We start from the raw sequence: 27921 nt of genomic DNA, 5'->3' as shown, positions 1-27921 counted from the left end.
GATCGCTAAATCGCTTAGCCGCCACGGCCAAAGCCTCCCACCAGCATTATAGTATTAAGTCAGCTGTTCATACCCTGACACATATAAAAGTCGCTGCCTTAGAACATTGAAAAGTTTTCAGTAAAACACATCTTTGCTTAAACTTTTTATTTGTTGCCATATAATTGATTGCTATATGAATAGTTATGAGTTTTGTTCAACTTTAACTCTATTAGGATTATTGGATATTTTCTTTAACATCATTTTTATATAGGCTTTTCTGTCCTTTTTCGATTTAGTCTCCTGTGGTAACTTAATATAATGCTGTCCTGTAAATTGATTGTTAGCTTTGGTGTCTTCTTGAGCATCTGGAACAAATGCTCTACTTTTCCTGTCAGTTCTATATACATAGGGACAGTATGAATCAATATCCATTTGAGAGCCTTCATTTTTCACATTTTCTATTAAACTTTCATTTGCTGGACAGCTTATAGGAATGGGTGTAGACTTTTTTTCTACTTTGTAGTTCTTAAATATTTCATGTATTTTATCACTTAATTCTTGTAAGCAGTCTTTTTTTACTCCCAAACAACTTGTCTTTATACCAAAGTAAGTTAGGCTCAAACTTCGCAAATTCTTCAAGCAAAGAACTGGGATATTGGATGAAGTGCATGCTTCAATGATTGGTTGAACAATCGCTTGGGGATTAACATTTGCATCTATCAACACTCCTGAACAGCCTTGGGTTTCGACCATATTACAACATGATGATATTCCAAACAATAGTCCTTCAACTTTCCTGCAAAATATGGATGATTTAAAATATTTGGTAAGTCATCATCATTATCATCATCAACCGATAGACATCCAGTGGCTCCCTGCGACTCGCCTGACGTCGTCCGTCCAACATAGTGGGGGACGGACTATGTAAGGCATATTATGTACCATGTACCTACCTGATAAAATTAATTTTACTTGTAACATAGCCACAAAAATTATATTTAAGATATTGAGCTTAAACTATTATCGATGATAAAAAGTTAACTGATGGATTTTCATAATTATAAAAAATTTGGTAGATATAGTTCACCCATGACTGGCTCACTACGGAGCTGGGGTCCCCTCTTATATGAGAATGGTTATGGCCATAGTCTACCACACTGCTAACAAATCGAAGGAAATTTCTAATGTAAATAGACATTTAGAGGTTAGGTAGTAGGTTAGAAAGAACTTAAGCAAATTTAGCAAGTATGAAAAACTGAATAAGTAGTAGAACTTACTGAATGTGAGGAGCCTGTGGTCTTTCGTTTTTAGGTATTAATTTTATGTCATTCCAATGTGGTTTCTTGAATTCTGGAATATTAACACAATGCTTTTCAAGAGCAGTTTGAAGGCTACTTTCTTCAGCTTCAGTCACAACGGGCCTGCAATGTAAGTTTTATTAGACATATAATGTAAAACAACAAGTAAGAATACTATAGTTACCAAATTAATAAAATATTTACCAATAAACTGGATCCGGACGACATATAACATTTTTAATTGTTTTCTTTATCTTGCTTTTGCTAATTGCGTTTTTCTTCTTTTTCAATTTTTGAGCTTCCATTGTGGTTTTCGCATACTAATTATTCAATATTACATTAACTTTTCGAAGTGAGGTTGAGGTTATGTTATGTATTATAAACAAAACCACCGACCAGAAAAAAAAGAACGAAACAACCATAGAGTAGACTCTATGGTTGTTGCTCAATTAAGGATTATTTTTAGGATTCCGTACCTCAAAAGGAAAAACAGAACCCTTGTAGGATCACTTCGTTGCATCTTTGTAGTCTGTCTTTTTTGTCGCGTCTGTCAAGAAAACCTATAAGCCAGTATACTATATAGGGTACTTCCCGTTAACCTAGAATCATGAAATTTGCCAGGTTGGTAGGTCTTACATAAAAACAGGATATTTTCGCCAAAAGGTAGGTAATTTAAGGTCATTTGGTAGGATTTGATCTTCCCTACAACCCCTCAAAGACATCGTGATGATTACAATGACTTATATAAGTCATTGGACGATTATGACTAAGTGTTCCTTTACTGATGCTGGATTTTCCTAACAATTTCTAATTCGGAATATCCATCGAATACAGAATTTTGTAAACCAATTGAAATTAACGAGTAGGTACCTAGGTAAGGTATCAAAAAGACACAAGTTTTACGACTTCCAAAAACAGTAAACACAATGGGTATTTCGTCTTTCCGTTTGGAAGAATACAATATAAATATCTCCTTAGAAAATATGAGAATTGCAAAAAGGTCGCTTTTTTGTCGGCGCCCAGGCGGTTGGCGAATACCGTATTGTTCCGGCCGAAATAGGGCGAGGGATGCATAATGACTGCAGTAGGGTGCAATGGAACTTTTACCTGAGGTCCCGTACCCGGTAATGCAGAGGGTTGGTGAGTTAGTTTAGTCACTTTCAATCGTGCTTTCAATGCGCATTTGGTGTTACTTGTGTTGTACAAATGAGTACGAGAAGCAAAATTGAGAAATGGCTATTGGCTGACTGGAGTACCGCTAACAATAATATTCCTGTGGTGACGGAAGATGTGAAGGTCAATTCTTTGCAGTCGAACGAGCGAAACGTGGCAGGAGTGGCCCGTACTTGTAAGTATAAACGTGGTATAAACTATGCTTAAATTTTCACGTGTGGCTTTACCTACTTTTTACTAACGTAATTTTTTAATCTAGTGAGGTAGGTACGAAGCTATCAAAGATAATAATATAAGTAGGTATCTACTGTACAGAACTACCTAATACGTCATATACTTATATGAATCTATATATTTTAAACACGTAGGTATACCTAACCTTTCAAATGTTTCAAAGTAGAGTAGGTACCTACCCAATCTGGTTCACTAATGAATGACAAAAAACGTATGACAAATTATCAGTTCACCAAAAACTTTTGAAAAACTAATCAAATCACAAACGTCGTATACCGCAAACATATCATTTTACAAAAGATCATTTGACAAATATTCTATTCACAAATGTTTTACTTTGCAAATTTGCTGAATGTTAAAATATCATTTAAAAATTTATTAATATCACCAAATAATTTGTTTTTCAAATTCGCGATTTTACAAAATAATAGATGATAAATTTATTATTTGATAAAATAACTAAATAACAAAAAACACACAAAAAGTCTGTTTTGCATACATATGCAAACCCCTATGCAACGCAGCAATAATATCATGGGGCTCCTTTTTTCTGGGTGCGAAAAAAAGAAATAACCCACGAAGGGGATGGCGGGGTCTCAGACCCCGCCATCCTCTTCTAACCTAACCGTTCCGAGTCGGAGTGCCCAAAGTCCCGAGCTCGCTTCGCTCGCTCTTAATGGTGGGAGCGGGGGGGATGAGAGAGACCCCCCACCATAGTGGTGGTCTCTTCTCGTCGACCGGGGCCCGTCGACGTTCGCGGGGCTCCTTTTTTCTGGGTGGTAAAAAAAGAAATAACCCACGAAGATGGCGGGGTCTTACAGACCCCGCCATCTCCTTCTAACCTAACCGTTCCGAGTCGGAGTGCCCCAAGTCCCGAGCTCGCTCTTGATGGTGGGAGCGGGGGGGATGAGAGAGACCCCCCACCATATTGGTGGTCTCTTCTCGTCGACCGGGGCCCGTCGACGGAGCCCCGCTTCGCGGGGCTCCTTTTTTCTGGGTGGAAACAGACCCCCCATTATAGTAAGCGGTCTCTTCCGTCGGCCCGGTCGACATATAAAAGATTTGGATAATTCTTAAAGTATTTATCAAACAGTTCATTTTATCAAAAAAAAAAAGTGCGATAGGTTGTTTTACTAATTAACACGATTAAAGAAATCAATTGTTTGTCAAATGATATTTTATGAAATGACAATTTGTCTGGTAATTTGTTTTATCAAGTGAATTATTTGTAGAAACATAAGTTTTATAACGATCATAAAACGATTCATAATTTTGCCATGTTTGGGAAATGAAACTTTGTCATTTGTTTTTTGTCAATTGATCGGTCACCACCCAATCTACTTTGAAACATTTCAGTATCAAAAATAATAGTCGGACTCGCAGGGTTCTGTACTATCACACAGGAAATAACGCTTTTTATTTTTACAAGCTGATGCCTGCGACTTCCTCCGCGTGGATTTAGATTTTTGAAAAATCCCGTGGGAACTCTTTAATTTTTCCGGATAAAAAGTAGTCTATGTCACATTCCAGGTCTTCAACTATACGTCCATGCAAAAAATCACGTCGATCCGTTGCGACGTGATAGAAGGACAAACCAACAAACCAATAAACCAACAAACACACTTTCGCATTTATAATAGGGGTAGAGATGGCGGTTATTTTAAAATTCTTATTACCTATTTGTTGTTATAGCGGCAATAGGAATACATTCTGTGAAAATTTCAACAATTACGGTTCACGAATCACGATATAGAGCCCGCTGACAGACGGACGGACAGCGGAACCTTAGTAATAGTGTAATAAATTAATTTCTGGTGATAGGATCCCGTTGTTACCCTTCGGGTACGGAAGCCTAAAAACATTCTGCAGAATTAAGTAAATCCGTTAAAAGATTTTGTAAATTGAGTAAGCAGTAGGTACCCATATTCATGAATAGGCTACTTGACACTTTTTTTAAGTTGGTCTTAAATAGTTAATATTTGTGCTATTATATCAAAAAAATTAACACTATATTTTTTTGCGCCCTAAAACCCGTAAAACTTTCATTTAAAAATATATTTTTCTTAGACAGGTGAAAACACTGTCGGCCATGTTTGGCCGATAGATTATCTGTGCTCTGACGTCATGCATTTGTAAACAACAGCATAACCTCCCAAAGTTTAATAAACATGACTTCTATACTAGTGTACATGAAAAATATAGTAATTTTCGTTATTGTATCATCCGAGAATGTAAAAAACGCATCGATAAAGACCATAGGAAAGTTGTGGATTAGAGTGCCCAGTGAAATAAATATACGTAACACGCGAAGACTTGCTTAAAGGGATCCTATATGACTAACGACTTCAACCCAAATTTATTTTTGCAAAGATCACTTTGTTGTAATAACTTATTCAATTTATAAAGAGAAAACGATATTTTTTTACGTTTACTATGAGTTTTTAGAAATATATGAAAACTAGCTTATGCTCGTGACTTCGCCCGCGTGGACTTCATAAATTTCAAACCTCCATTTAACCCACTCAGGGGTGGAATTTCAAAAAATTCTTTCCTAGTGGATACCTTCTCTTTACCTACAAAGAACACACCCACCAAATTTCATGTATCTAGGACCAGCTGTTTAGATGTTTAGGCTGTGCGTTGATATATAAGTTAGTCAGGACTCTAAATTTTATATATATGGATACTACGTTAGTCCCCGCGTGACATAGGGATGACATTTCTTTGTTTACATATTTAATGACGTCACATCATGGCTGACAGCGTTTTCTGCGTTTCAAATAAAAATAAAAACTGTATTTTTTAAAATTGGATTTATATATCCATCCTGCGTTTTTAATAATTGTTATTGATATATTTCGTTGTCTTAAGCAAAATACTATAATAAATAATGATTTATTGGACGAAATTAGATATGAGTCAAGTAGCCCATTCATGAACGAATAAAAACTGTGTAATACGGCGTTTGGTTCATTTCACATACTTACCTACTGTATCACCCGCAGATGAAGTGCCTCTATTGGAACAACAGCTACGCCTCAAAAGAGCCGATGAAAGCAGGCCGAGAGAAGACAATGCTGCGAGCGAAGGCAGGGACTATTCCCCAAGCTGCTCGTCCTGGGCACCGAGTGACGAGGCGTCTTCTTCTGACGAATCCGATGTAAGAAACTGACTAAATGCCTGACATATTAACGTATAACGCCGCTGGGTCTAAAAGCTTGAGATTTTAATGAAAGGATTTTTTAAAAATCTCACCCAAGCGAAGCGAAGTCGCGGCGATCCGTTTCGACTTAACTAGAGCTATGTAAGTATTTTCAAATATGGTGGTGCTCTTCCAATTTGAAATGCTTGTGTAAAATGTGTTTCATTGTGACCTCAAGTACTAAGTACTTTCTAGTAAGCACATATTATAGAAAAATTCAAGGTGATTCTAATTCTTACCCTTTACTTAATTCTATGTGTATATAACAATAAGCTTCAACAACTATTACTTAATTTTACGCACTGAGTACCTATGTACTGAACTTGTTAAAGGACGTTAATAATATTAAGTGTGTTTGAAATACTTAGTACAGATGTGTAAATAATATATTGAATACTCATTTCCAGAAGAAAAAAGAAACAAAATCAATCAGAATGGAACAATACATACGCCATTACGCTAAGAGACGAAACAGTAAAAACGTTCCTATTCCAGTACATAGACCGAACGCGGTCGTAAACGTATTAAAAGAACGCCAAAAGAACATGGACAGTAAAACAAACAACCAAAGCCGCAAAAGGAAGCACAAACAAACTCAAGCTGGCAAAAAGTCGTTGCCTGATTCAACAAAAAAACACTTACCACCCCCTAATACTTCTGTTGATACAATAAGTTTAAACAAAAAGAATATTTTGGATATGAAAGCTAGTTTCGACGAACTATTTAAAATCATACATGATATGAAACCCGAGTCTGAAAGAGGTACGAGTAAATACTTTGATTACACTGCAGCAGTTCAACAAGAACCTATAAACGAAGATACAATAAATGTTCCTGTTTACAACAATACAGAAGCTTATGCAGAAAGTGAGAAAAGTCAAAGTGAGGAATCAAATCGTTCTGACGACAATGTTCTTATTAGCAATAAGTATAGTAAAATACTCGAAATAGCCGAAGCAGAAGCCAAGCTTCAACAAACATTAAACACAGAACAAAACGCGGAGGACGAAGTAGACGAATGGGTGGGTACTAAATTTATGAACAATAAGATGTAGGTTTGTCTAAAAATCTAAAATTTGCTACGCACGATGTTGTAGTCTTTTGACGAGTTCTTTAATTTTTTTTAAAAGACTCACCTACTTTATGTTCTCTTGCAGGTGCCAATTGGAAGTGGAAAGACATTGATACATAAGGATAAATTTAGCAAAGTTAAATGGAGATCGTACACGATCGCAACTAGGACATTATTATTGGCAACGTTTCCAAGAAGGTAAGAGAATTATATTTCAACCTTGAATCTAGTTAGTAAAGGACAAAATCTTATACGACTAGGTACCTTAAATAATTTGATATACCTACCTAATCAAAATAATATTATACTAATGTCAATCTACTTACAACGAAAAAATATTTACCTGCCTTAATTCAAATCTCAACAAAGTTTAAATAAATCATCTAGAATTTACAAATAGATATGTTTTACCCTGTTAGAATTTGGTATTACCAAGTTTGATTTTTTTAGAATTTTAGCAACACACTCCTTGACGGGAAAGCGATCCCCGGCCTTTCGAGATAAGCCTGCGAAAATGTGCCTGGATCCGAAAATTGTTTCTGATATAATCATCGAAATCACCTCCAGGTTTAACGTCAAAGAAAATCTAGTCAGGTAAATTCGGCAGATCGTTTTAGAAAGATTTTCATCTTCCCAGAGAACTTCAAGAAAGAGAGTTCTTTTTTCGAAATGAGGGAAGATTAAAAGGTAGTCCAATCTCAAATCAATCCAAAGACAAATTAAACTGTTATAATATTTAATTTTTTTTCCCAGCTGATTAAGGACATCTACCTAGTTATATGAAATTGAATACAATTTCACTAAAAATTTTACGAATAGGGTAAAGCCGTACAAGTATTTCAAAATAATAGAAAGTATAGGTACTTAGTAAAAATCATAAACTTCGAACACTAATTTCAGGAGTGCAATCACAACGAAATGTGCTGACGAATGTAAAATGCTAAAAACAAGATCAAAAAAGAAAAACAAACTGATACAAAACCAAGAGAATGCTCCACCGTCAAACAACGCACAACCTGAACCTAGGCAAGTCAAGACTGAGCAAAGTAAGTTTTCGCAAGAATGAAAGAAGAATAGATAAAAAGACAAACAAGGAATCCCTGTGCCCTTGAGCACAGACGCCTACCCCCGATCGCCAAGCTTAGGCAGTTGCTTAGCATAAAAGTTGGCCAACGCCCGGTACGGTACCCTCATTCCGCATATTGTCTTGATTACGTGACTTTTGAGTCCACCAATCACAACAAAGCATTCTCCCCTGCCCCCCGCCAACATGTTACGATTTGTTTTCATGCAAAACCTTGTACGTACGTATATTCGTATAAGTCTCGCAAATTGCTAATGCGTGTGCGGCCATTTTAGTGACGTCAGCTAGACTGAAGTTTCGAGCTGATGGTATATTTTTATAGTCAAATCACGTCAAAATGACATCATTTCGATGTTAATGAGACATGGTTTTATTTAGATTAAATTACCAAAGGATAATTTTGTATGTACATTTCTAGATTTAAGTATTTTGTCAGTACCATTAATACTCTAATTTTAATTGACGACCAATGAATAATTGTTTACTTTTTGAATGTAAGTATTAAATTGAATTGTTTTAGATATTATTGAGTTTTATTAAAACTTTCATCTTGACAGTTCCACAGTTAGTTTATTACCTATCGATTTAGTTTTAGACCGATTACGATGAATACCTACGTTTTCTCCCAATCGGGGGGCTTGTTCTTTGTTAGTCCTTGGATAAAAATTATTGTTAAGTATTATTTTATCAACGTTTGCAACTCCCTATCCATCTACATATTAGATAAGGTTTCCTGTGTAAATTCATTTTAAATACTGAAGGGACATTTTGTTCTATCTAGGACTAAAAATATTATATTTCTATGTTTTGTATGAAAACTATCTATCTCAATTTCAGGTAGATAGTTCTTATAGATGGCGCTGTACTTAAATCGTATAATTGCCGCTTGATGATGCCGATAGATCATAGAAATGTAATATGAAACCCGTGATAATATGCTAATCGTGGTGGAATTTCAGGGACATAAACCATAGAGTTAGACGACGACATTTGAAAACTTTGGTTAAAAACCCCATAAGAAAGGAAGGAAGTAATTTTATTTTTCCGTGTTTATGTTTGTTAATCCAGATGACTCGATGTACCTGTGTGCAAATTTTCATAAAATTCCGTTCAGTGTTGGTACGTGATTTAGTAAACAAAGATCCATTGTTATAAACGTTCGCATTTATAATATTAGTATAGTATACTTTTAAATACATTAATAATTTTAAAGATGATAAAACAGTTTGTTTTTAATATTATTTTGTACTTAATCTTAAAGTACTTAGGTATAATAACTTCAATAAAAAAAATTAAATACCATATCAGTAAGTATAAATAAATCAATTATAGCCTAACTAGAAATATAAAAAACTAGCTCTGGGATCGGACCTTTGCATTTTTCATTGCAATCATCGATAATCTTAATATATCACCTATAAATTTGTTCCACTAGTTTTCCGCAATATGGCAAAGTTTTTTTTTCTGGTCAGGCTTTATCGTATAAATAGAAATACTGAAACGTATCTTAATACTTACGGAGTTATGAAATGACTAACTCTAATGCTAAATGATAGTTAAAATTTTTGTAACTGTATGGACAAAATGCCGAAAGATAAATGTTTACAATACGCGGCAGAAAGTAATTTATATCGTTCTTTAGATTGTCATTTCGGCTTTGTAAAGCGTTGTCTCTGTCACTCATACCTATATGACATTTTGTCGGTCTCTACGACAGATAGAATGCTCTACAAATCTGCGATCTCCTTCGTAATGTCGATGTACATTACTTTCTGCCGCGTACTGTAAGTCGTTCTAGCATTACAAGAGACGTTTCAGTATTTGGTCCTTAGACAATACACATAAGAGTGATTCAGATTCCTTGCTGGAATATACCCAACGGCGACAGGATCAAATCAGTATTAGTACTGACAATGATCGCTCGCATTAACATCATATCATCAGGAGTGTAACGCCAACCGCTGAGTTCACCGAGGCTTTGTAACTTCGGACATGTCTCCATCAACAATTCCACAGTCTCCACGGTCAATCGAGGAGCGTTGGGAAACCAGACGGCCTCGAGGTTCTCGAATCTGTAGCGACGTAGCATCCTAAAAAGCACAAGTCAAAACATTTAATAGCAAATTATACAATACAATAGGATAGGAACATATACTTGGAACATGGTAGGAGTATGGTGATGAAACATATTAAGTCCGAACACCAACATATTCGAATTCTTTTAAACCACACTAATACAAAATCTTTTAGAAGTGATATCCATAAAAATCTTGTTGGTATTTATTTGTTTAATAAACTGCTTTACAAACTATGAAAGTCCTTGGCAAGTCAAAGAGATAAATAAAACTGGGACTGTTTACATTGTTTTTTTAAGATATATAAGTACTTTATTGTTTACGCTTTGCCTTATTCGTAATCAAGTGCAGATGTTTATTTATACTCGTAAGGAACAAAGGAACTTACCGTGCCATATCTTGATCGTCTAATTTAACTTCGTCCCCGATGATTAGCTTTTTGAGCTTAGGACTTCCTGTCATGAGGTACTTCAGACAAGACGGTGATAAGTGCCCTTCAATAATTTCAATATGCTCCAATTTATTAAAGGGAACTTCTTCCTCGTGCGTCGCTGTTTGGATCGAGTAGAATTCTAAACTTTCCAAATTTTGACAAGTTTCTGCTATTCTCGTAAAATTAAATGATCCCCGGGCAGCAGAAAGCATAAGTGTCACAATTTTATAACCTATCTTGTCGAGTAGCTGATGCAATTCGTGACACTGGAATTTGTTTAACTTAATCTTATTTAAGATGTGAAGATCTTTCACCATTTGCAACACGCCTTGATCCGGCTCTTCTAAATAAATTGTCTCTATCATTGGACATAAAGCAGTTATAGCCTTCATCGTTCTTACATTTGTTTGAATGTCATGAATGTACTGAAGTTTGGTTTTAAAATCAGGCGGACAGTCATTATTATAAACGTAATACAATGCCTTTCCAACGTATGAATAACTTCCAAGGTTTGTTAGATTGGGCAGTTTGCGTATAAGAAGCGCCACATCTGTGTGATCTATGTTTTCCTCTCCGTATGTTCCGATGTTCACTACAGTTAGACTTTGAGTAAGCTGTGGGTTCCCTGATAGCATAGCATCGAGACCGATCTCAGTGATATCAGTTTCACCAGACACATCGAGAAGTTTTAAAACTTTGTTATTTTCTCCAATGAACTTAAGCACTTCATCATTAGCTATGTAGGGTATATTTAGAGCGGTTAAATGTGTCAGGTTCTTAATTATCTGGTACAAAAGCGAAAGCTGCTCGTCTTTTACCCAAACACCTTTCAAATTGAGAGAAGTCAGGTGCCGACCTTGCTCCGCAATCAGTTCAAGGACTTTTCTGTAATAGGGGCAAGGGAACATGCCCGTCGCTAAACTCTTGACATTTTCTTTCAGGAGCAATTTCATCGTATAATATCTAATCGACGGATCGAGGTATTCGCTATTTAATATTAGATTGAGGAGATCTTGGAATATATCACTCGTCGCTCCCATACTTTCGTAGTAAGAAGACACCATAGCAAACGGCAGAGCCACATCTTCATCGGTTGTCACTCTCGACAGAGTGTGAATTAATTGTCTAGCTACCAACGATAGAGTTACTTCTTGTAAAGGTGGAACCGGACACTTGGGCGACATTTTCACTGCACTATGTTTTTTTAATCTATGTATAACATGAACAATAAATATCACTATGATTATCCTATTTTTTGAGCATCACTAAACTACTGCCACTTTCGATTTTCTGAACAGAAAGAAACGAAAAATGCGCGGAGCTATTTAGCGCACGCGCATGTCGTGGCTGGCGAGGTGCCAGTACTACATAATTCAAACTCACAAATCCGAGCTTTATTTATAGAACTTTTATATGCAAAGCATGTTTACAGCTTTTGCCGTACACAATATCATCTTTTGATTACATTGAATCCGATAGTATTGGGACTCATCTAATCTAATGATGATTATATGCTAATATGCGGGGATTTGTGTATTTAAAAAAAACTATATTATTTAATCCTGACCAACATTATAATACACGTTATACAATTAACAGTGATTACCAAAACTAACTTTAAAATCAAACACAAATGCTTTTAAAAACTAGTTTAATTTACTAAGCTTAACAATAATTAAAATCTATAAATAATTTACAATTTTACACAAAAATGATAGTCTTGAGAAAAATCGACAAATAGTACCTACAACGATCGACAAGTAAATCAAATTATTTTTCTAAAACAGTAACACTTTTTTTTTAAACGTTATTCTTGTTTTGATAATATTCCGTAAATACTATATAAATACTATTTCTTTGTGTCAATTACTACAACTGCTACCTTAGTTAACAGGGAATACAGTGTATGTAGTAAGTTTAAGTAAATAAGTCATGAATAAGCGATAATTATTTACATTCGTGTTTGATGACTAAAAAAATTGTTGAAGTGAAACTTCTTAGGCGCGGTAGGAAGGTTATTTGAGTATGGGAGACTTTAGTTATGAAACATGGAATGTTTTCGTCTCCTCCTGGTGCTTCTAGCTATTTGAAGGGAAACTTTTAAAAGTAGTAGTTTGAGAGCGCAGTTTCTGTGGAATAGTTCGCTCGACGTCTTCCCGCTGCTGCTCGTTGCCGTGTAATTTAAACTCACTCGAACTAGTAGAAGTTTCACTATTTTCGCGTATCCAAACCAGATAAATGCAACTTTTTATATAATTGGATTAAAATATTTTGTTTTATATGAATTTTCTGAAGAATAAAATATATACATAAAAATAAAGTTTACCGACTCTCACAATTACGTAGGGATTTGTATCTGCTCATTGCTGAAGTGCCAGGTGGTGATATCTTTGGATACTTTACACAGCTTTCCCCGTGGTTCAGCGGCCTCGCAAGTCGCAGCGAGCCTTGAGGTTCTCTTGTTGCTGCTCATTATTGTGTAGTTCAAACTCGCTCGAACTTGAAGAAGTTTCACTTCTTTTGGGTATCCACACTAAATACGCACAACTTTTTTTGATTGTATTAGGACATTGTTTTGTGAAGAATAATTATATCCATAAAAGTAAAGTTTTAATTAAATTACGTGGGAACAGGCAAATTCTTCGCGACCAGCAGCAGTATCTGCTCAGTACTGAAGCACCAGTTGGCGATCTCTTTGGATACTTTACACCAGTTCTCCCCGTGGTGCGGTTCAGCCGTCTTACACCGAGTCTTGACATCCTCTTGTTGTTGCTCGTTACCGTGTAACAGTTCGAACTTGTAGAAGTACGCCCACGCGTCGCCGAGGTCCGGGTCGATCTTTACCTGATTTAATTTTAAGATACGTCAAAATCTCATACAGAACGACATTCAGGTGACTTTTATGCTCAGATTTATAGACAGTGCTTTGACCTTGCTCTTGAACATAAGACAACTCTTGAACAGAAGAGTTCAAAAGAAAACAGATTTATGTTAAAGCTTAACTCTTTAGCAAGCTCTTAACTCTATCTCCATGCCAAAAATGTCGTCGATCCGATGCTCTGTCGACGTGACAGAAGGACAAACAAACAAACACACTTTCGCATTTATAATATGGGTAGTGATTATAACTAAATATTATAATATCAACGCTATGAAATGTCTCCATTGGATTAGCAACAAGTCTTAGACTGAGGCCACACGATCCGTTTCCTGTGCGTTGCGGCGCCGCACCGCTGTGGATTTGAGTATTTGGTGCCACCCCGACCTTGGACGATTTAACCTAAGGACGCGCCTCGCATGATTATTCCCCTCTGTCAATAGTAATGGATTTTTAATCCACTGCGTTTATAAACACTGTTTGCGGAATCGATTTTGTCATTGTCAGAATCGTTTTCGATGTGTGACGACGTCTTACACGCTGGGTGAAAAATGCCTGTTTGTGCCGTTAGTGAGTGCAAGAACAAATCAAACACATCAAATTTACAAAAAGATGGAATTTCATTTCATAAGTAAGTATTTTTGGTGTAATAAACGCTTTCTATAAATTAAATTACATAAATTATTATAATAAAATAACAATCGAGAACTTTACCGATTCAGTAATTGAGTACGTAATAATTCGGTAGAAACGAGTCACACTCCTCACGAGACTATATTTTGTTTTTTCTAAACAATTGCAACCCTCGATATATACAAATTAGGTTAAAATTTGAATACGCGTGAACAACATGAAATTACGTAGTAGTACGATAGTGATTGCGGTTCGATTATCGATATCGATGAAAACATTTTCTTTATTATTAACGACTAAATTACCGTCTTCAAGTCAAGTAAAGAATAGTTATTATTAATTACCATAATTTTTTCGCTACCTATACTTGTAATAAAACTGGTCGATTTCTGTGATTTCACGTACTTAATACATTTAAAAAAAAAATTAAAGCAACGCAATTTTAGTGATAGGCGCGAAACGGGGTAGGGTGTCTCTGAACTGGGTAATATGTAGCTAAAAGGTGTACCTTTCTCAAGGATGAGGATCAGGTAATAATTTATCATAATCGTTTTATTTTTACAGATTTCCTAAAGACGCCCACTTTAAAATGAAGTGGGCACAATTGTGCGATCGAATACTACGATGAATACGCTACGCTGACCAAACACTGGTTTTAAGTAATTAAATACGAGTAATAAATTCTTACTTCTACTTTTGTTTCTGAAAAACTATCGATATATTTTAAAATATCGATACGGTAGCATCGCAAATCAATTTGACTGTCTTACACTCGTAATGTCTTCGTATGTTGATGTATATAACTTATTAGTGTGCGTAAAATGTAGTAGTGTTGAAGATTTAGATATGTGTGTGTTAATAATGACACAAAACTTTGTTGAGTGAGTGTGTCAAGTTGTCTATGTAGTGTTTCCTCGTCCCGCACCAAAAGTGACAGAAATTTTTATTCGTAATATTAGGCGCGTTACAAGTCCATAGGTTAAATCGTCCAAGACCCCGACAGAAAGTATGGCGTAACACCGCACCACTCCTCCCCGCTCGTCTCTCTGGTCTCAAGTCTGTTGCGCGTGCGGTGCTGCGCCGCACGACATCCTAACGCATCGTGTAGCTTGGTACTTGGTAGTGATTTCTACGTAGGACGACGCAGCGGCACCGCTCAGGCGCCGCACCGCTAACGCAACGCATCGTGTGACTTCACTCTTACCGTTCTGTTGAACCACTCCCGGCATTTGTTCAGTTTCCTCTCCGTCCAGAACAGCTGAGACACGGCGAGCAGCACGTGGGCGTCGTGTTCACATTTCTTCAGTGCGTCCACCTACATCAAAATAATTAGTAATTAAATTATTTTGAATTGGGCATATGAAATTCTGAAACGTCGACCACACGGCCTCATCAACAAATTCAAAGTCACTCAGCGAGCTATGGTATGCGAAGTATGGCTATGGTAGGAGTTTCTCTGAGGGATAGAACCCGAGAGGACGAGATCCGCAGGAAAACCAAGGTCATTGTCAACCGGTTGGCAAGGTGAAGTGGCAGTGGGCAGGCCACACCTGTCTTAAAGGCGATGGCCATTGGAGCCGAAAAGTCCTAGAGTGGAGACAGCCTATAAGCAAGCGTAACCGTACACAGCTAGCGCTCCATTGAGAATTCTTGCTAAATAAAAATGGGTGGTACTGAATGCATGACTTTAAATCAATTTTACTCTGACGTTACTGCATTTCGACGCTCGAATGCGGTATTTTACACCAAGCGAGAAAAATCTAAAATTATGTAAACAAGATAGTATTAGTAATAAGCAATAGAAAAATGATAATTTCAGTTTATAAAATTATATAATGAGTTTTATAATTCATTTTAAAGATTTCATCTGTTCTACACATATCCAAAACGCACGATACCGTAGCCGCCATCTTAATTCCGACTGTGACGTCACATGGATTGTAATTGTAATCTATTTCACTAAGAAAACACCGTATCTTACCAATCTGTGTGACATCATGACAGCTCATGAAACTGGACAGATGGTGGGTAGCGTTTTCGCGGCGAAATTTATAATGCGAAAAAATGCAGTTTTATTGCACTTATGTTTATTATCACTTTAGGGTCAAATTAAAACACTTTTCAAAAAAAGGGTGAAATACCATATTCTATCAACGTTGGCGAGACTTAAAATCTCGTATTAATCCTATGTTTTAAACAGATTAAGAAGATACGAGATATATTACAGTAATAGATCTAATGGCACTTACACTTTTAGTTTTCCGTTGCGGACGTGCTTCCATGAAGATGGCTTCTGCCCACAGGCGGCCGGCCGTCGGACACTCCTGTAACGCCTTTGCCAACAAACTACCCGCTACTTCTGCGCAACCCGCGCGCCGTTCTAGCCGTACGCTTTCTAACCTGTGTGCAATAAAAATAATTATTATTTTACAGCTTTTTAGAGCGATCACGCACTCATCCGATGCTGTGATATAACCACAAATTCACGGTTTTCGGATTTTTTTCTTTACTTGTGCTGCAAGACATTCCGTACAAATGACTCCTCCTCCTGTCATGTTAAAAGTACGGGTTACCTTTAAAATAAGTACTAAAATCGTACTTTTTTGACACATAACGTTAAAGAGTCGCGTGAGGAGTTACGCATTATACCCTATACGTTTTGATTCCCTTGTCTTGTCTTGACAGACATACAACGAAGTTTTAGGATTATAAGGGTTTCTTTTTGCTTTTGAGGGAGCCCAAAAATAACAAGTAAAAATTCATCAGGATAGCAAGATATGACAACGGAAAGGACAATAGGTAATTTTTACTTACCAAAGTTCAGGATTTTTAGGATTTCTAAGTCTTGCCTTTTCCAGCACTGATCTCGCTTTGGTTACATGCTTCAACTTTTCTTCTAATCTTGACAACAAAATCCACATCGATACGCAAGTCGCACATTTTTTGAGCTAAAATAAGCAATTCAAATTATTTCTTAGTAAATACTTATAAAATTAAATGATCACAAATGATACATCAATGATGTTGCATATCAAATGGTAAAGTATCATTGAACTACTCTGTAACTAATCTTTTGTGATATTAAAATGTTATTGGCAACAATCTCACCCGAGCATTAAACAATAGATTTTAGACCTTTTATCAATACATATTGCAATGTATCAAAGAAAACACCAAATCTCCACTACGGTTTATTCCGGACTGCTTAATACAACAAATGACAGATGCAATTCATTACTGAAATACCCACATTTAATATTTATAATATACTACACATATAAAAGGAAAAGGTGACTGACTGACTGATCTATCAACGCACAGCTCAGACTACAAAACGGATCTGGCTGAAATTTGGCATACAGATAGCTATTATGACGTAGGCTTTCGCTAAGAAAGGATTTTCGAAAATTCGACCCCTTAAGAGGGTGAAATAGGGGTTTGAAATTTGTGTAGTGCACGTGGACGAAGTCGCGAGCATAAGGTCAAAAAAAATCTTTAGCTAGTCTGTTTTTGTGTTGTTAAATCTAGTCGACCTCTTTAGATTAATTGTCCGAAATCCATTCAATTCAAAACGTTTTCAATTCCGTGAAACGAACCAACCGAAAAACATACTTACTCCTTGGGTATAAGTGTTATGCGCGTCATCGTCTCTGCCCATTTGCTCCTCGATTTCTCCCTTCATCATGTAGAGTTTGGCGTAGTCGCTGAACACTTTTATAGCTTCCTCTAATAGCTTGAGTGCCACGTCGAGGTTGTTGAGCGCCCATTCCAGCTTAGCTGACTTTATCATTACCTAAATGACGACATATTTATTTAATTTACGATATTTCACCTCAAAATCTCAAAAAAGACAAAGGTCGACTGAACTGGTGCAATAAAATAGAAAAAATTGGCCTTACAATTTAAAAAAATATACAAAAATCTCCTAACACCCACCCGTAAATTGAAAAGCATATAAAAAGTTAAGAGGAGTTTTACAATCTGTTAAATGTATTCTTGGTATTCAGCCATTTGGCAATATCTAAGAAAGAGATTTGTAACCACTAAAAAGCCTTCACACAACTTAGCAGAAACTTGTGCTCTAAAAGAAACTAAACAAACAGTTTATCGAAGATGTCTAATTAACTACTGAAGCTCCAAATTAATGCTACATTTAAACAATTGAATATATGTATTGGATATAACGATTGATTTCGGTAGGGCGATTTCGAAAACCTGCATCAATCATTATTACAATCTCAGTTGTTGTGATTGGCTGAATTTGTGCTATTCTTGTTGCAAACAATGCATTGTAGGAAATAGTGAGCGAGCATCAACCAATCAGAGGTGATTGCGATCGTGACATTGTAGCTCTCATTCTACCGCAATCGCGCAGTGGGATTACTAATGAGTATTTCTTACCCGTGGTGTAGGAGCAGAGGCCCGGGCTTTCGCCAATAAACGTCTTGCTCGGTCATATTCCTTGTTCTCGCTCTCAAGTTTGACAGCGGCCAACCAGATCTCTTCAGAGTTAGGGTTCGCTTGAAAAGCGAGGGAGAGGATACCTCGCGCAGCTGGTACGTCACCTGAACATAATAGTCTAGTCAAATTAAGCATATTTTCGGCTATTTATTTATTTTGTAATCTATTAGACTTTTTTAATTTTATTACTTTTATTAAAAAGTTTTATTACTTTTATTCCTATACTTACTAGAATCTATAAAACACTTACAAGCCCCCATTCCTTCAAAGACATTCTTTTTTCAGGTGATCATAGATTCATAGATCACCTCAACACGTATTTGCGACCGCGGGCAATAGCAATTTGCGGGACTTATTCTGTATATAAGAAATTCTTACCTGCCAGCCACTTAGACTTAGCGCCCATGAGCCACAGCACCTCGCTCTTGGGGCAATGCGCCACTGCCCTCTGCAGCAGCGCCTCGAGACTGGCTCTGGTGCCGTGCTGCTTCTCCAAGTACGCAGCTCGGAGCCAGATTGACTTCTTAGAGGGAAACACGGACAACGCGTAGCCGTATACTGCGCGCGCGCACTCGTATGCGCCTTCATTTGCGCACTGGAATCAAAGCATAAGCTTGCAACTAGGAAGACAATGGAGATTACGAAAGCCATGACATTCAGAGTGAATCACTTCATCAAATTTTAGTGATTAGTTACTCAAGAAAAATGGTAGGACAAATAAAATGGGGTAAAATTTAAGTATGTAACATCGATAGAACTTACTGCTTCAGCATCTTCCATCCACGTGTGTTTCTGGTCCTCCGGTTCTATACCCGTGCCTATCACAGCGCGAATGATAGCCTAAAACAATAAAACATACATCATTTTAAGCTCTTTAAAAGTTAAGGTCGGTGATTTTTTATTTTCAATATTGGATTTAAGTTGAAATTTTTGAACTTTTAGTTTACCAGGTTAATTTGAGGGTGTAACGAGAATGCTAGTAAAAACGAAGACAGGTGATAGTACTGGTGATTACTGATATATCATAAAAAACGCGAAAAAATAAAAAATAAAAACCTATACGTATTTTGTAAAAGTTCACGATATATTGCAAATAAAACATCTGAGGCTATAGGTCAACGGAAGTTACGTAAGTAGGCCACTCGGATTCAATGCCGCGGGATTAACCCGAGTTTTGCACGCTATACATTGCGGGTTTGAAAAATACTAAATCACTAAAACTACAAAATGAGGCAAATGGTTATTGGTATTGGGTTATGTTTAGGTAGTACAACAATAACTCTATTTTTGCTAACGTTCTGGTTACACCCTGTATAGTTACCTGGCAAGTATGCACCGCCCCAGATTTCTCCGCCTCCATGGCCTCTTTGAACCAATGCTCGCGATTGATTTCAACACCGTTAGCGCTTAGAGAGGTGATCGCACGATCAATGATCTTTTCTACCATATGCGTGTTTCCTGTTAAAAAATTAGTAAGGAGATGTTCTATTGATTATACATAATATATCTAAGAACTTCGTTTGAATAGTAGGAAAGAGTAGCACAATGATCAATTCAAAAGAGAATACTTAGGTAGATTAGCGCCGCAATAGGTTAATATATTGTATTTGAACAAATTTACTAAAATATAAAGCTGTAGATATGTAGACGATTATTTACGTTATATATTTACATCGAATGTATCGAGATTTGGGAGTCCAAAAAGGTTTAGGAACTTATAAAATAAAAATCAACATACCATGCGCTTCTTCAAGTTTAGCAGCCGTTACCCAAATCTGCCTATCTGTCGGTATATTTTCACGGGCTTTGTTGAGCACTTTCCTTGCATTTTCGTATGTCTCCAGTCGGGCTAAGGCCAGCCACAGTTCTACGCTAGTGGGGCAACATTCAACCGCTCTGGAGAGCAATATACGCGCGTCCTCAGGATTTTCTAGTTCGACAGCTGCTTTCCAGAGACGTACGGAATTGGGTATGTGTTCCAACGCCTTGCGGTAGACTCGACGTTTTGCCTGGTAAAAGATACGATTGTCATCAAGGCTTATCCAGGCAAAGTTTTTGTGAATGTCATGAGGCGTATTTACGAAAATATGCCCACGACTTGTAACAGGCAATCGCAAAATACGATACAGAATTATTGGTAGTTCGTACTAAAAACAATTTCCGGATGGCGTTCGGAATGTAAAAGGTAGGCCGGACCTCCGATACAAGTTCAAAATTGTGCAGCTATGGAGTGGTCTTTTTTGTGTCTTTCTGCGATTTAAAATCCGTATAAAGAAACTCCGTAGGGAAAAAGGAAAAGAGGCAGCTGCAAACGCGCCGCTTCTAACCACAACTCTTCACTAATAGGATTCACTTCACAACCTATCATTGTTCGATTAATAATAGTTTTCTTACCTAGGTCTCCTGCTCTAAATCCGCAGCCTTCACCCACACCCTCACACTGTGCGCAGGTTTCTGGCCGCGTGCGCTATGACGGCGCGCGCAGTGTCGGGCGGCTGAAACCACGCTGCTTCTAATCACAACTCTTCACTACTAGGATTCACTTCACATCCTTTCATTGTTCGATTAATATTAGTTTTCTCACCTTGGTCTCCTGCTCTAAGTCCGCAGCTTTCACCCACACCCTCACACTGTGCGGCAAGTTTCTGGCCGCGTGAGCTATGACGGCGCGCGCAGTGTCGGGCGGCTGCAACCGCGCCGCTTCTAACCACAACTCTTCACTACTAGGATTCACTTCACATCCTTTCATTATTAGATTACGGGCTGATTGGATTTTACCTGAAATATTTTTTATTGTTATAACAAAAAATTCAGGCAATGGTTATGGTTTGCTTATTTAAAGAAAGGCAAAATTAATGAATTACTTTAAAAATTCTGACATATTTTTTTAGAATAAGTATATAATGCAAAACTTTACATGTATACTCTATCTTGTAGGTAGCAGACAAAAGCCTTAAGGGAATAACATAGCCTATGTCAATCCCCGGCCCGGGTGTATGGTGCGGTACATCACGACATGTGAGATAGTTTATATATCTCTGTACCAAACTTCGCCAAAATCGGTTAAACGGATGGGCCGTGAAATGGCACTTTAATAAGTATAGATTAGCAATTAAATACAGTATCACTTTTCGCTTATTTCCTTTTAATAACACATACCAATGCTAAGGATTGACTAAGCACAAACCAACCAGTAGAAACATCCTTACTTACCAGTCACTTCTTCCAGCCTGGCGCTAGCAATCCAAGCAGGCGGATGGTTAGGGTTAGTTTCCCTCACTGATTTGAGAAGCAGCCTTGCCTTCTTTATATCATTGATGTCACCTCCATATGTGGGAATCATTGACTGCAGGTCTGTTAGATATCCCTTTGGATCTACTACCGTTTGACCTGTCACTGAGTCAGATACTTGGGACAGTTTGACAGTCATAAGGGTATTCCTTGCTTGACCGATTTTCCTTAAATCCAGATCACCTGCAATTCAAGTATTGGATGTACTAACACAGTGGATTGACATATTACTTTTTTCCTTCTGAGCAGGTTTCCGCAATTAAACGTTTCCGTCCGTACGGGACCACTAAATCGCTTGGCGGCACGGCTTTGCCGTTAGGGTGGTAACTAGCCACGGCCAAAGCCTCCCACCAGACCTGACCAGAAATAGTTCCAAACCCCAAGTGGATATGTGTATGTAAAATGTAAATAATTAATACAAACTCTTCATTTATTATTATTTATTGTGAAGTCTTTTTCATATAAACAACATAAGCCTATGTCCTTCCCCGGGATGCAAGCTATATCTCTACTAAATTTCATCAAAATCGGTTGAACGGATGAGCCGTGAAAGGCTAGCAGACAGACAATACAGACAGACACACTTTCGCATTTATAATATTAGTATGGATGTACTTTTATAAACATACCTGATGGAGTAAGCATTCCAGGTGTCATAACTCCAGGCATCATAGAAGCTAGACCAGAACTAGGGTCAATAGTAGAAGAGGACTCTCCGCCTAGATTCCTCGACAGCACACTGTCAGGCAATGGAGTAAATTTCTCTGCTCTGGGATTACGCTGCTTTCTATTTCGAGCGTCACCGACTTCAGGTATCGCAGCCCATTCGTCTTCAGATACCATTTTAAGTTCACGCTTTAAGTCTGAGAACTGCTGTTGTATTTTTGGTCTAAAATATATTGATTATTTTGGCAAAGAGGCAATTTATAGCACAGAATTCTTAATAGTACTTTCCAGATAAAGAAGGATCACTCCGTAAAGAATTTTCAATAAATAGCGACTCATGTTACTATGCAATAAAGTGCAATTCAGCTTGCACAGCACTGCAGCCTAAAATCTAACAAATAGCTCTCTTTCCATCACATAAAGTCTTATCTCTCTCTCTCTTAACTGATGTGTCAGTTTCTCAGGTCACGTGACAATACGACCCCTGCCTGTTTACACTCTGCATGCGAGTACGAAGATCACAATCACCTCTGATTGGCTGACGCTACCTCACTATTGCCTAAGATGCAGTTACAGCAACTATTACAGTTGTAACAATGTAAAAATCACAACTTTCGCGCTAAAGGGATACATTCAATTTCAAATCATAATTATTAGTGGAGAAATAAGAAAAGGCTATGCCATAAAAAAAGGCTATATAGTATGTATGTTTTCATTGAAGTTAAAGTCTCATGCTTACTCAATATCACAAAATGAGTTTATTTGTAAAAAGAATTTCTGCAAAGTAAGTAAGTTAATTTCTCAAAATCGTTGTGTTATAAAGTTGGAAGTATCAAGTACTATAAACATCAGTACCTTTCCTGACGATATCTCTCCAAGTCTTCTTTTAGGCGTTTTTCTCTATACTCCTTCCTCTTTTCATCCATTCTCTTATCAATTGACTCATAAATAGCATCTGCTTCAGCATCATCTTTGTCATATGGATCCTAATGAAAAAGAGGATCGTTATTATTTAAGCAGATATTTGAATTCATGATACCCTCTTGTATGTGGCAGTATATGCTGACATAATAGCACCAAGAACCAGTCATTTTTATACTACATGTTTTATGTTTATAAAAAAAAATAGTTGACACTTGACAGTTGTTATTTTATTGTTATTGTGAATCCTTTTCTAATATTACATACTTGGTATTTCAAATTAAAACAGTTTATTCTTACTTTTTTGGGTTTCATACCGCAAAAGGAAAAAGAAACCCTTATAGGATCACTTTGTTGTTTGCCTGTCTGTCTGTCGTCTCTATCAAGAAACCTATAGGGTACTTTCAGTTGACCTAGAATCATGAAATTTGTAGGTATAGCACACGTAAGGGGAAAAAAATGGAAACCGTATTCATGGAGAAATAATTAGTTTTTTCAACTTTCAATGTAAGATTAATATACCAAGTGGGGTATATTAATGAAAGGGCTTTACCTGTACATTCTAAAACAGATTTTGATTTATTTTTATGCATAATAATTTTTGATTTATTGTGCAAAATGTAGAAAAATACGACTGTAGTACGGTACTCTCGGTGCGCGAGTATTACTCGCACTTGGCAGATTTAATGTTTAGTTAATTTTGTTAATTTATTGTAGAATAAGCTTAGTTATAGAATAACTAATGATGCTTGCAACTTCGCCCGTGTGGATATAGGTTTTCAATAATCCATGGGAACTCTTTGATTTTTCCAGGATAAAAAGTAGCAATGGATGGGCCATGAAAACATAGCACACAGACACACTTTCTCATTTTTAGGGTTCCGTAATCCGTACCTCAAAAGGAAAAACGGAACCCTTATAGGATCACTTTGTTGTCTGTCTGTCTATCAAGAAACCTACAGCGTACTTCCCGTTGACCTAGAATCAAAATTTGGCAGCTAGGTAGATCTTATAGCTGACATTTGGGGAAAAATCTGAAAACCGTGAATTTAGGGTTAGATCACACAAAAAAAATTAAATTGTGGTCATGAACTAATAATTAGTACCTTCAACTTTCGAAGTGAGTGACTATATCAAGTGGGGTATCATATGAAAGGTCTTCACCTGTACATTCTAAAACAGATTTTTATTTATTTTTCTGCATCATAGTTTTTGAATTATCGATATCATTTGAATGTCGAAAAAATACGACTGTAGTACGGAACCCTCATTGCGCGAGCCTGACTCGCACTTGGCCGGTTTTTTGGATAATGTATGGATAATTAATAATTTAATTAATAAAAACCTTGGAAAACAATGAACCACTGTATCCTGAAAACTCATCGTAATTGGAGTCATTTAAGTCTTCATCATCATCTTCCTCTTCATTCTTTTTGCGTTTAGCAGCAGGTGGTGCATGACGGTCATCACTAAGAAAACAAACATTTTACGTTTACATAATAATACATAAAACACAATACACACATACGGTATGCGGCTGAAAGTAATTACATCGACCATTAGAATGACATTTCAGCTTTGTAGAGCGTTGTCACTCATACCTATATGTTTTGTTGGTCTCAACGACAGAGACAATGCTCTTAAAATTTGCTGTCTCCTTCTAAAGGTTGATGTACATTACATTGGGTACTGTAATAAAAATACAAACACAATAAAATATCAAAGATTTACTTTTCAAAGAAGGTACTTTTGAATATTGTTAATTGAATTTTACAATCACTACCACCTATATCACTTTACTCTCAACTCTTTAAACTATTTGAACTGTTTATGTATAAGAATTAGAGCAATAATTCATTCCAAAGCTTTCTTGTCATTTAATAACCCATAGGCAATAGCATACTAAACACTTTCATTCAAAATTTAATGATATCAAAAAGTAATATTCGACCACAAGTTTCTTACTAGATTTTAGTTAGTAGGTTAAATTTTTAAATCAAACTCCTATTTGTGGCTATCAAGACACTTCCTGCATTATATTCTAGTTTCATTACAATAGTTTTTAACGCATCATTATAGAAATTATTACAAGAACAATGCCTAATTATGTTAATAAAACACTTTTTTTTTAATTCATTATAGGTATACGCTTGACCACAATCACACCTGATGGGAAGTAATGATGTGGCCTAAGATGGGACGCGTTTACCTAGAAGATGCCTATCCACTCTTGTTTTAAAGATACCTGGGTTGTAATTGGTAAGAAACACATATCGCAGATGAGTATTCCAAACCTTAGCCATACGTATGAGGAATGATGATGCAAAACGTTTCGTGCGTGTAGATGGAATGTCGTCGTGGAACACCGCCGCCTCGGTGATAAAATGGTGAAGGGGGGACAAGATCGAAAGTTCCTGAGCACACCCTCCGAAATATATCCTATAAAACACTGATAAGCCGGCGACCTTGCGGCGGTGATCGAGACTTTGTAGTTTCGCCAGTAAAGGGGTGTGTGTCCTATGAGTGTCCTAGCTTGACGATCAACAGTATCCAGAGCCGCTAGTTGGTACTTAGCGGAGCCATCGAAGAGGTGACTGCAGTACTCCGTGCACAACATGAGTACTCCACATACACATCACACCACTTAAATTTCTCTATCATTAGGTATTTATGATTTATACTTTATACTTACGATACATCATTTGCATCTCTGGCTGGACCAATATCAGATCGGGTAGTGAATCCAGTGGCTCTGAAATTGTAAAAAGCTATTGATTTATTACCTATAGTACAAGACGTAGGTAAATGTGATTTATTATTGGGATAATTAGCCTGTTTATCACCATAAAGAGTGGGTCCAAAGCAAGATAAGGATCCAAGGACTAGAGGTTGGTCTCTACCAAAGCAATTCAATTCAATTCAATTTTTTTATTTTGCAGAAAAAGATTGATTTACTCTAACAGAGGGAGATTTGATCTAACAGAGTTAAACAGTAGATATGTTTTGCTTAGCAGAAGGCATGCAAAAGTTAAAAGTAAATACAACACAATTCCTAAACTACCTTACTCTAGTAAGAATATTAAAGAACATAACAATAATAATTATTAATGGTATAGATTTAAGCATATATAGTTAAAAGAATCTAAAACAAGTCTGAAGATTTTTTTTAGAAAGATGTTATTATTTATCATCAAAGTACTTGTTATAAAAATGGTAGCATTTTTTTATAAGAAACTAGCTTATTCCCGCGATTTCGTCCGCGTGGACTACATACATTTCAAACCCCTATTTTATCCCCTTAAGGGTTGAATTTTCAAAAATCCTTTCTTAGTGGATGTCTACATCATAATCAATCAGCAATCTGCATGCCTTTCAGCCCTATCCGTCCAGTAGTTTGAGCTGTGCGTTGATAGATCAGTCAGCCAGTCAGTCAGTCACATTTTCCTTTTATATATTACAGTGGAAACTTGATTAACCGGACTAATTGTTGTCGTTAGGGATTCGGATAATCGAATGTATGAAGAAAAGCGGGGTTTGTGCATATTATGTAGTTCACTATAATAGTATTTTCAATTTTCAAAGTAAGATAACTATGCCAAGTGGAATACCATAATATGAAAGGACTTTGCCTGTACATTCTAAAACAGATTTTTATTTATTTTTATACATAATAGTTTTTGATTTATCGTACAAAATGGCGGAAAAAATACCCGAGTATGGAACCCTCGGTGTGCGAGTCGGACTCGCACTTGGCCGAACAATTTTTGGTTGGTAGTCCGGATAATCGCGTTTCTACTGTATATAGATTCCTTAAGTTTAGTTATGCAAGATAAGGGCTCAAGAGTCAGGACTCAATTTTAATCTATGTTGGAACAGTGTAAGTCTCCGTTTGGTCTGCCTCATTACTCCTAAATAATCGCGCCAAATGCCAATAGTTGTTGCATGATGCATTCCACAAATAAACACAAGCTTAAACATTAGAATTTAAGTATATATTATTAAAGATGAAACATACCCTCTTCCGACACCAGCAACATAACCTAGTGGTGCTGGAATTCCAAGGAAGTGCTTCTTGTTTTTATTGACAAATGCTTGCGGTGGTACCGACATGACTGAACTGAATATTTCGTTAAATTTCGTGCTTCATATGTATTTTAAATGTATTATGCGTAAAAAAATACTCTCGCACCAGCTCGCACCATTTTAGCTTAAACTAGCGGCACGCTATGATGGCCGGTTTGACGTTTGTCCGCTCATGAAGTTCCGTATTAATTGATAACGACTTTGAAGGAAATAATTGTATTACTTTATTGACGATAGTGATGTGCAGAGATTCATAAATTTTATCGAATGTAGTTTTAGGTTTAGGACTCAAAATTTATTTATTAAATTGATTTCTTAAATGTATACAAGTGTAGAAAAATCAGTTTGCACCATTTAAGGGGTGAATGTACTTGTGAATATGAACAATTTTCACTATGTGGACAAACCTCTGAAATCGCAAAAAAATATCAATAA

The 27921-nt window shown here is 36.7% G+C and overlaps 4 protein-coding genes across 5 annotated transcripts; 1 reads left to right on the top strand and 3 right to left on the bottom strand.

Moving 5' to 3' along the window:
- Positions 1-132: 132 nt before the first annotated feature.
- LOC117991349 (uncharacterized) lies at positions 133-1808 on the bottom strand. Its single transcript, XM_034978919.2, has 3 exons — positions 1485-1808; positions 1260-1403; positions 133-778 (listed from the first exon to the last, which is right to left on the bottom strand). The coding sequence occupies exons 1-3, from the start codon at positions 1583-1585 to the stop codon at positions 184-186; spliced, it is 840 nt and encodes a 279-aa protein (XP_034834810.1). The 5' UTR covers positions 1586-1808; the 3' UTR covers positions 133-183.
- Positions 1809-2140: 332 nt separating this feature from the next.
- On the top strand, positions 2141-8449 carry LOC117991347 (uncharacterized). 2 transcript variants are annotated; one of them, XM_069505029.1, is made up of 6 exons: positions 2141-2420; positions 5693-5847; positions 6297-6911; positions 7047-7159; positions 7412-7555; positions 7862-8449. In XM_069505029.1, exons 1-6 carry the CDS (start codon positions 2375-2377, stop codon positions 8025-8027), a joined length of 1239 nt encoding a protein of 412 aa, XP_069361130.1. In that variant the 5' UTR covers positions 2141-2374; the 3' UTR covers positions 8028-8449. The 2 variants fall into 2 exon arrangements, with proteins under 2 accessions (XP_069361130.1, XP_034834807.2); XM_034978916.2 differs by lacking the exon at positions 2141-2420 and adding an exon at positions 2431-2628.
- A 740-nt stretch (positions 8450-9189) lies between these two features.
- Positions 9190-11924, bottom strand: LOC117991344 (uncharacterized). The gene is made up of 2 exons (XM_034978914.2): positions 10509-11924; positions 9190-10135 (listed from the first exon to the last, which is right to left on the bottom strand). Exons 1-2 carry the CDS (start codon positions 11735-11737, stop codon positions 9898-9900), a joined length of 1467 nt encoding a protein of 488 aa, XP_034834805.1. The 5' UTR covers positions 11738-11924; the 3' UTR covers positions 9190-9897.
- A 263-nt stretch (positions 11925-12187) lies between these two features.
- Prp6 (pre-mRNA processing factor 6) lies at positions 12188-27608 on the bottom strand. The gene is made up of 17 exons (XM_069505143.1): positions 27419-27608; positions 26096-26155; positions 24749-24872; positions 23338-23468; positions 22446-22705; positions 21739-21999; positions 21110-21303; positions 20264-20534; positions 19847-19983; positions 19288-19365; positions 18904-19120; positions 18466-18629; positions 17681-17857; positions 16879-17012; positions 16314-16464; positions 15269-15379; positions 12188-13397 (listed from the first exon to the last, which is right to left on the bottom strand). Exons 1-17 carry the CDS (start codon positions 27511-27513, stop codon positions 13173-13175), a joined length of 2790 nt encoding a protein of 929 aa, XP_069361244.1. The 5' UTR covers positions 27514-27608; the 3' UTR covers positions 12188-13172.
- Between the last annotated feature and the right edge of the window lie 313 nt (positions 27609-27921).

Source organism: Maniola hyperantus, chromosome 19, assembly GCF_902806685.2.
Source record: "Maniola hyperantus chromosome 19, iAphHyp1.2, whole genome shotgun sequence".
Classification (NCBI taxonomy): domain Eukaryota; kingdom Metazoa; phylum Arthropoda; class Insecta; order Lepidoptera; family Nymphalidae; genus Maniola; species Maniola hyperantus.
The sequence above is the reverse complement of the archived record's forward strand: the minus strand, read 5'-3'. Positions and strand labels throughout refer to the sequence as shown.

Bases quoted from the DNA above. Each gene is read 5' to 3' on its own strand.
- LOC117991349 (XM_034978919.2), bottom strand. From the start codon at position 1,585: ATGGAAGCTCAAAAATTGAAAAAGAAGAAAAACGCAATTAGCAAAAGC. The intron at 1,404-1,484 runs GTAAATATTTTA...CTTACATTGCAG, and splicing joins CGTCCGGATCCAGTTTATTG to GCCCGTTGTGACTGAAGCTG. The intron at 779-1,259 runs GTAAGTTCTACT...CATATTTTGCAG, and splicing joins CCACAGGCTCCTCACATTCA to GAAAGTTGAAGGACTATTGT.
- LOC117991347 (XM_034978916.2), top strand. From the start codon at position 2,487: ATGAGTACGAGAAGCAAAATTGAGAAATGGCTATTGGCTGACTGGAGT. The intron at 2,629-5,692 runs GTAAGTATAAAC...TATCACCCGCAG, and splicing joins GGCAGGAGTGGCCCGTACTT to ATGAAGTGCCTCTATTGGAA. The intron at 5,848-6,296 runs GTAAGAAACTGA...ACTCATTTCCAG, and splicing joins CTTCTTCTGACGAATCCGAT to AAGAAAAAAGAAACAAAATC.
- LOC117991344 (XM_034978914.2), bottom strand. From the start codon at position 11,737: ATGTCGCCCAAGTGTCCGGTTCCACCTTTACAAGAAGTAACTCTATCG. The intron at 10,136-10,508 runs GTAAGTTCCTTT...TGTGCTTTTTAG, and splicing joins GACGATCAAGATATGGCACG to GATGCTACGTCGCTACAGAT.
- Prp6 (XM_069505143.1), bottom strand. From the start codon at position 27,513: ATGTCGGTACCACCGCAAGCATTTGTCAATAAAAACAAGAAGCACTTC. The intron at 16,465-16,878 runs GTAAGTAAAAAT...TATTGCACACAG, and splicing joins CCTAAAAATCCTGAACTTTG to GTTAGAAAGCGTACGGCTAG. The intron at 15,380-16,313 runs GTAAGTGCCATT...ATTTTGATGTAG, and splicing joins CGCAACGGAAAACTAAAAGT to GTGGACGCACTGAAGAAATG.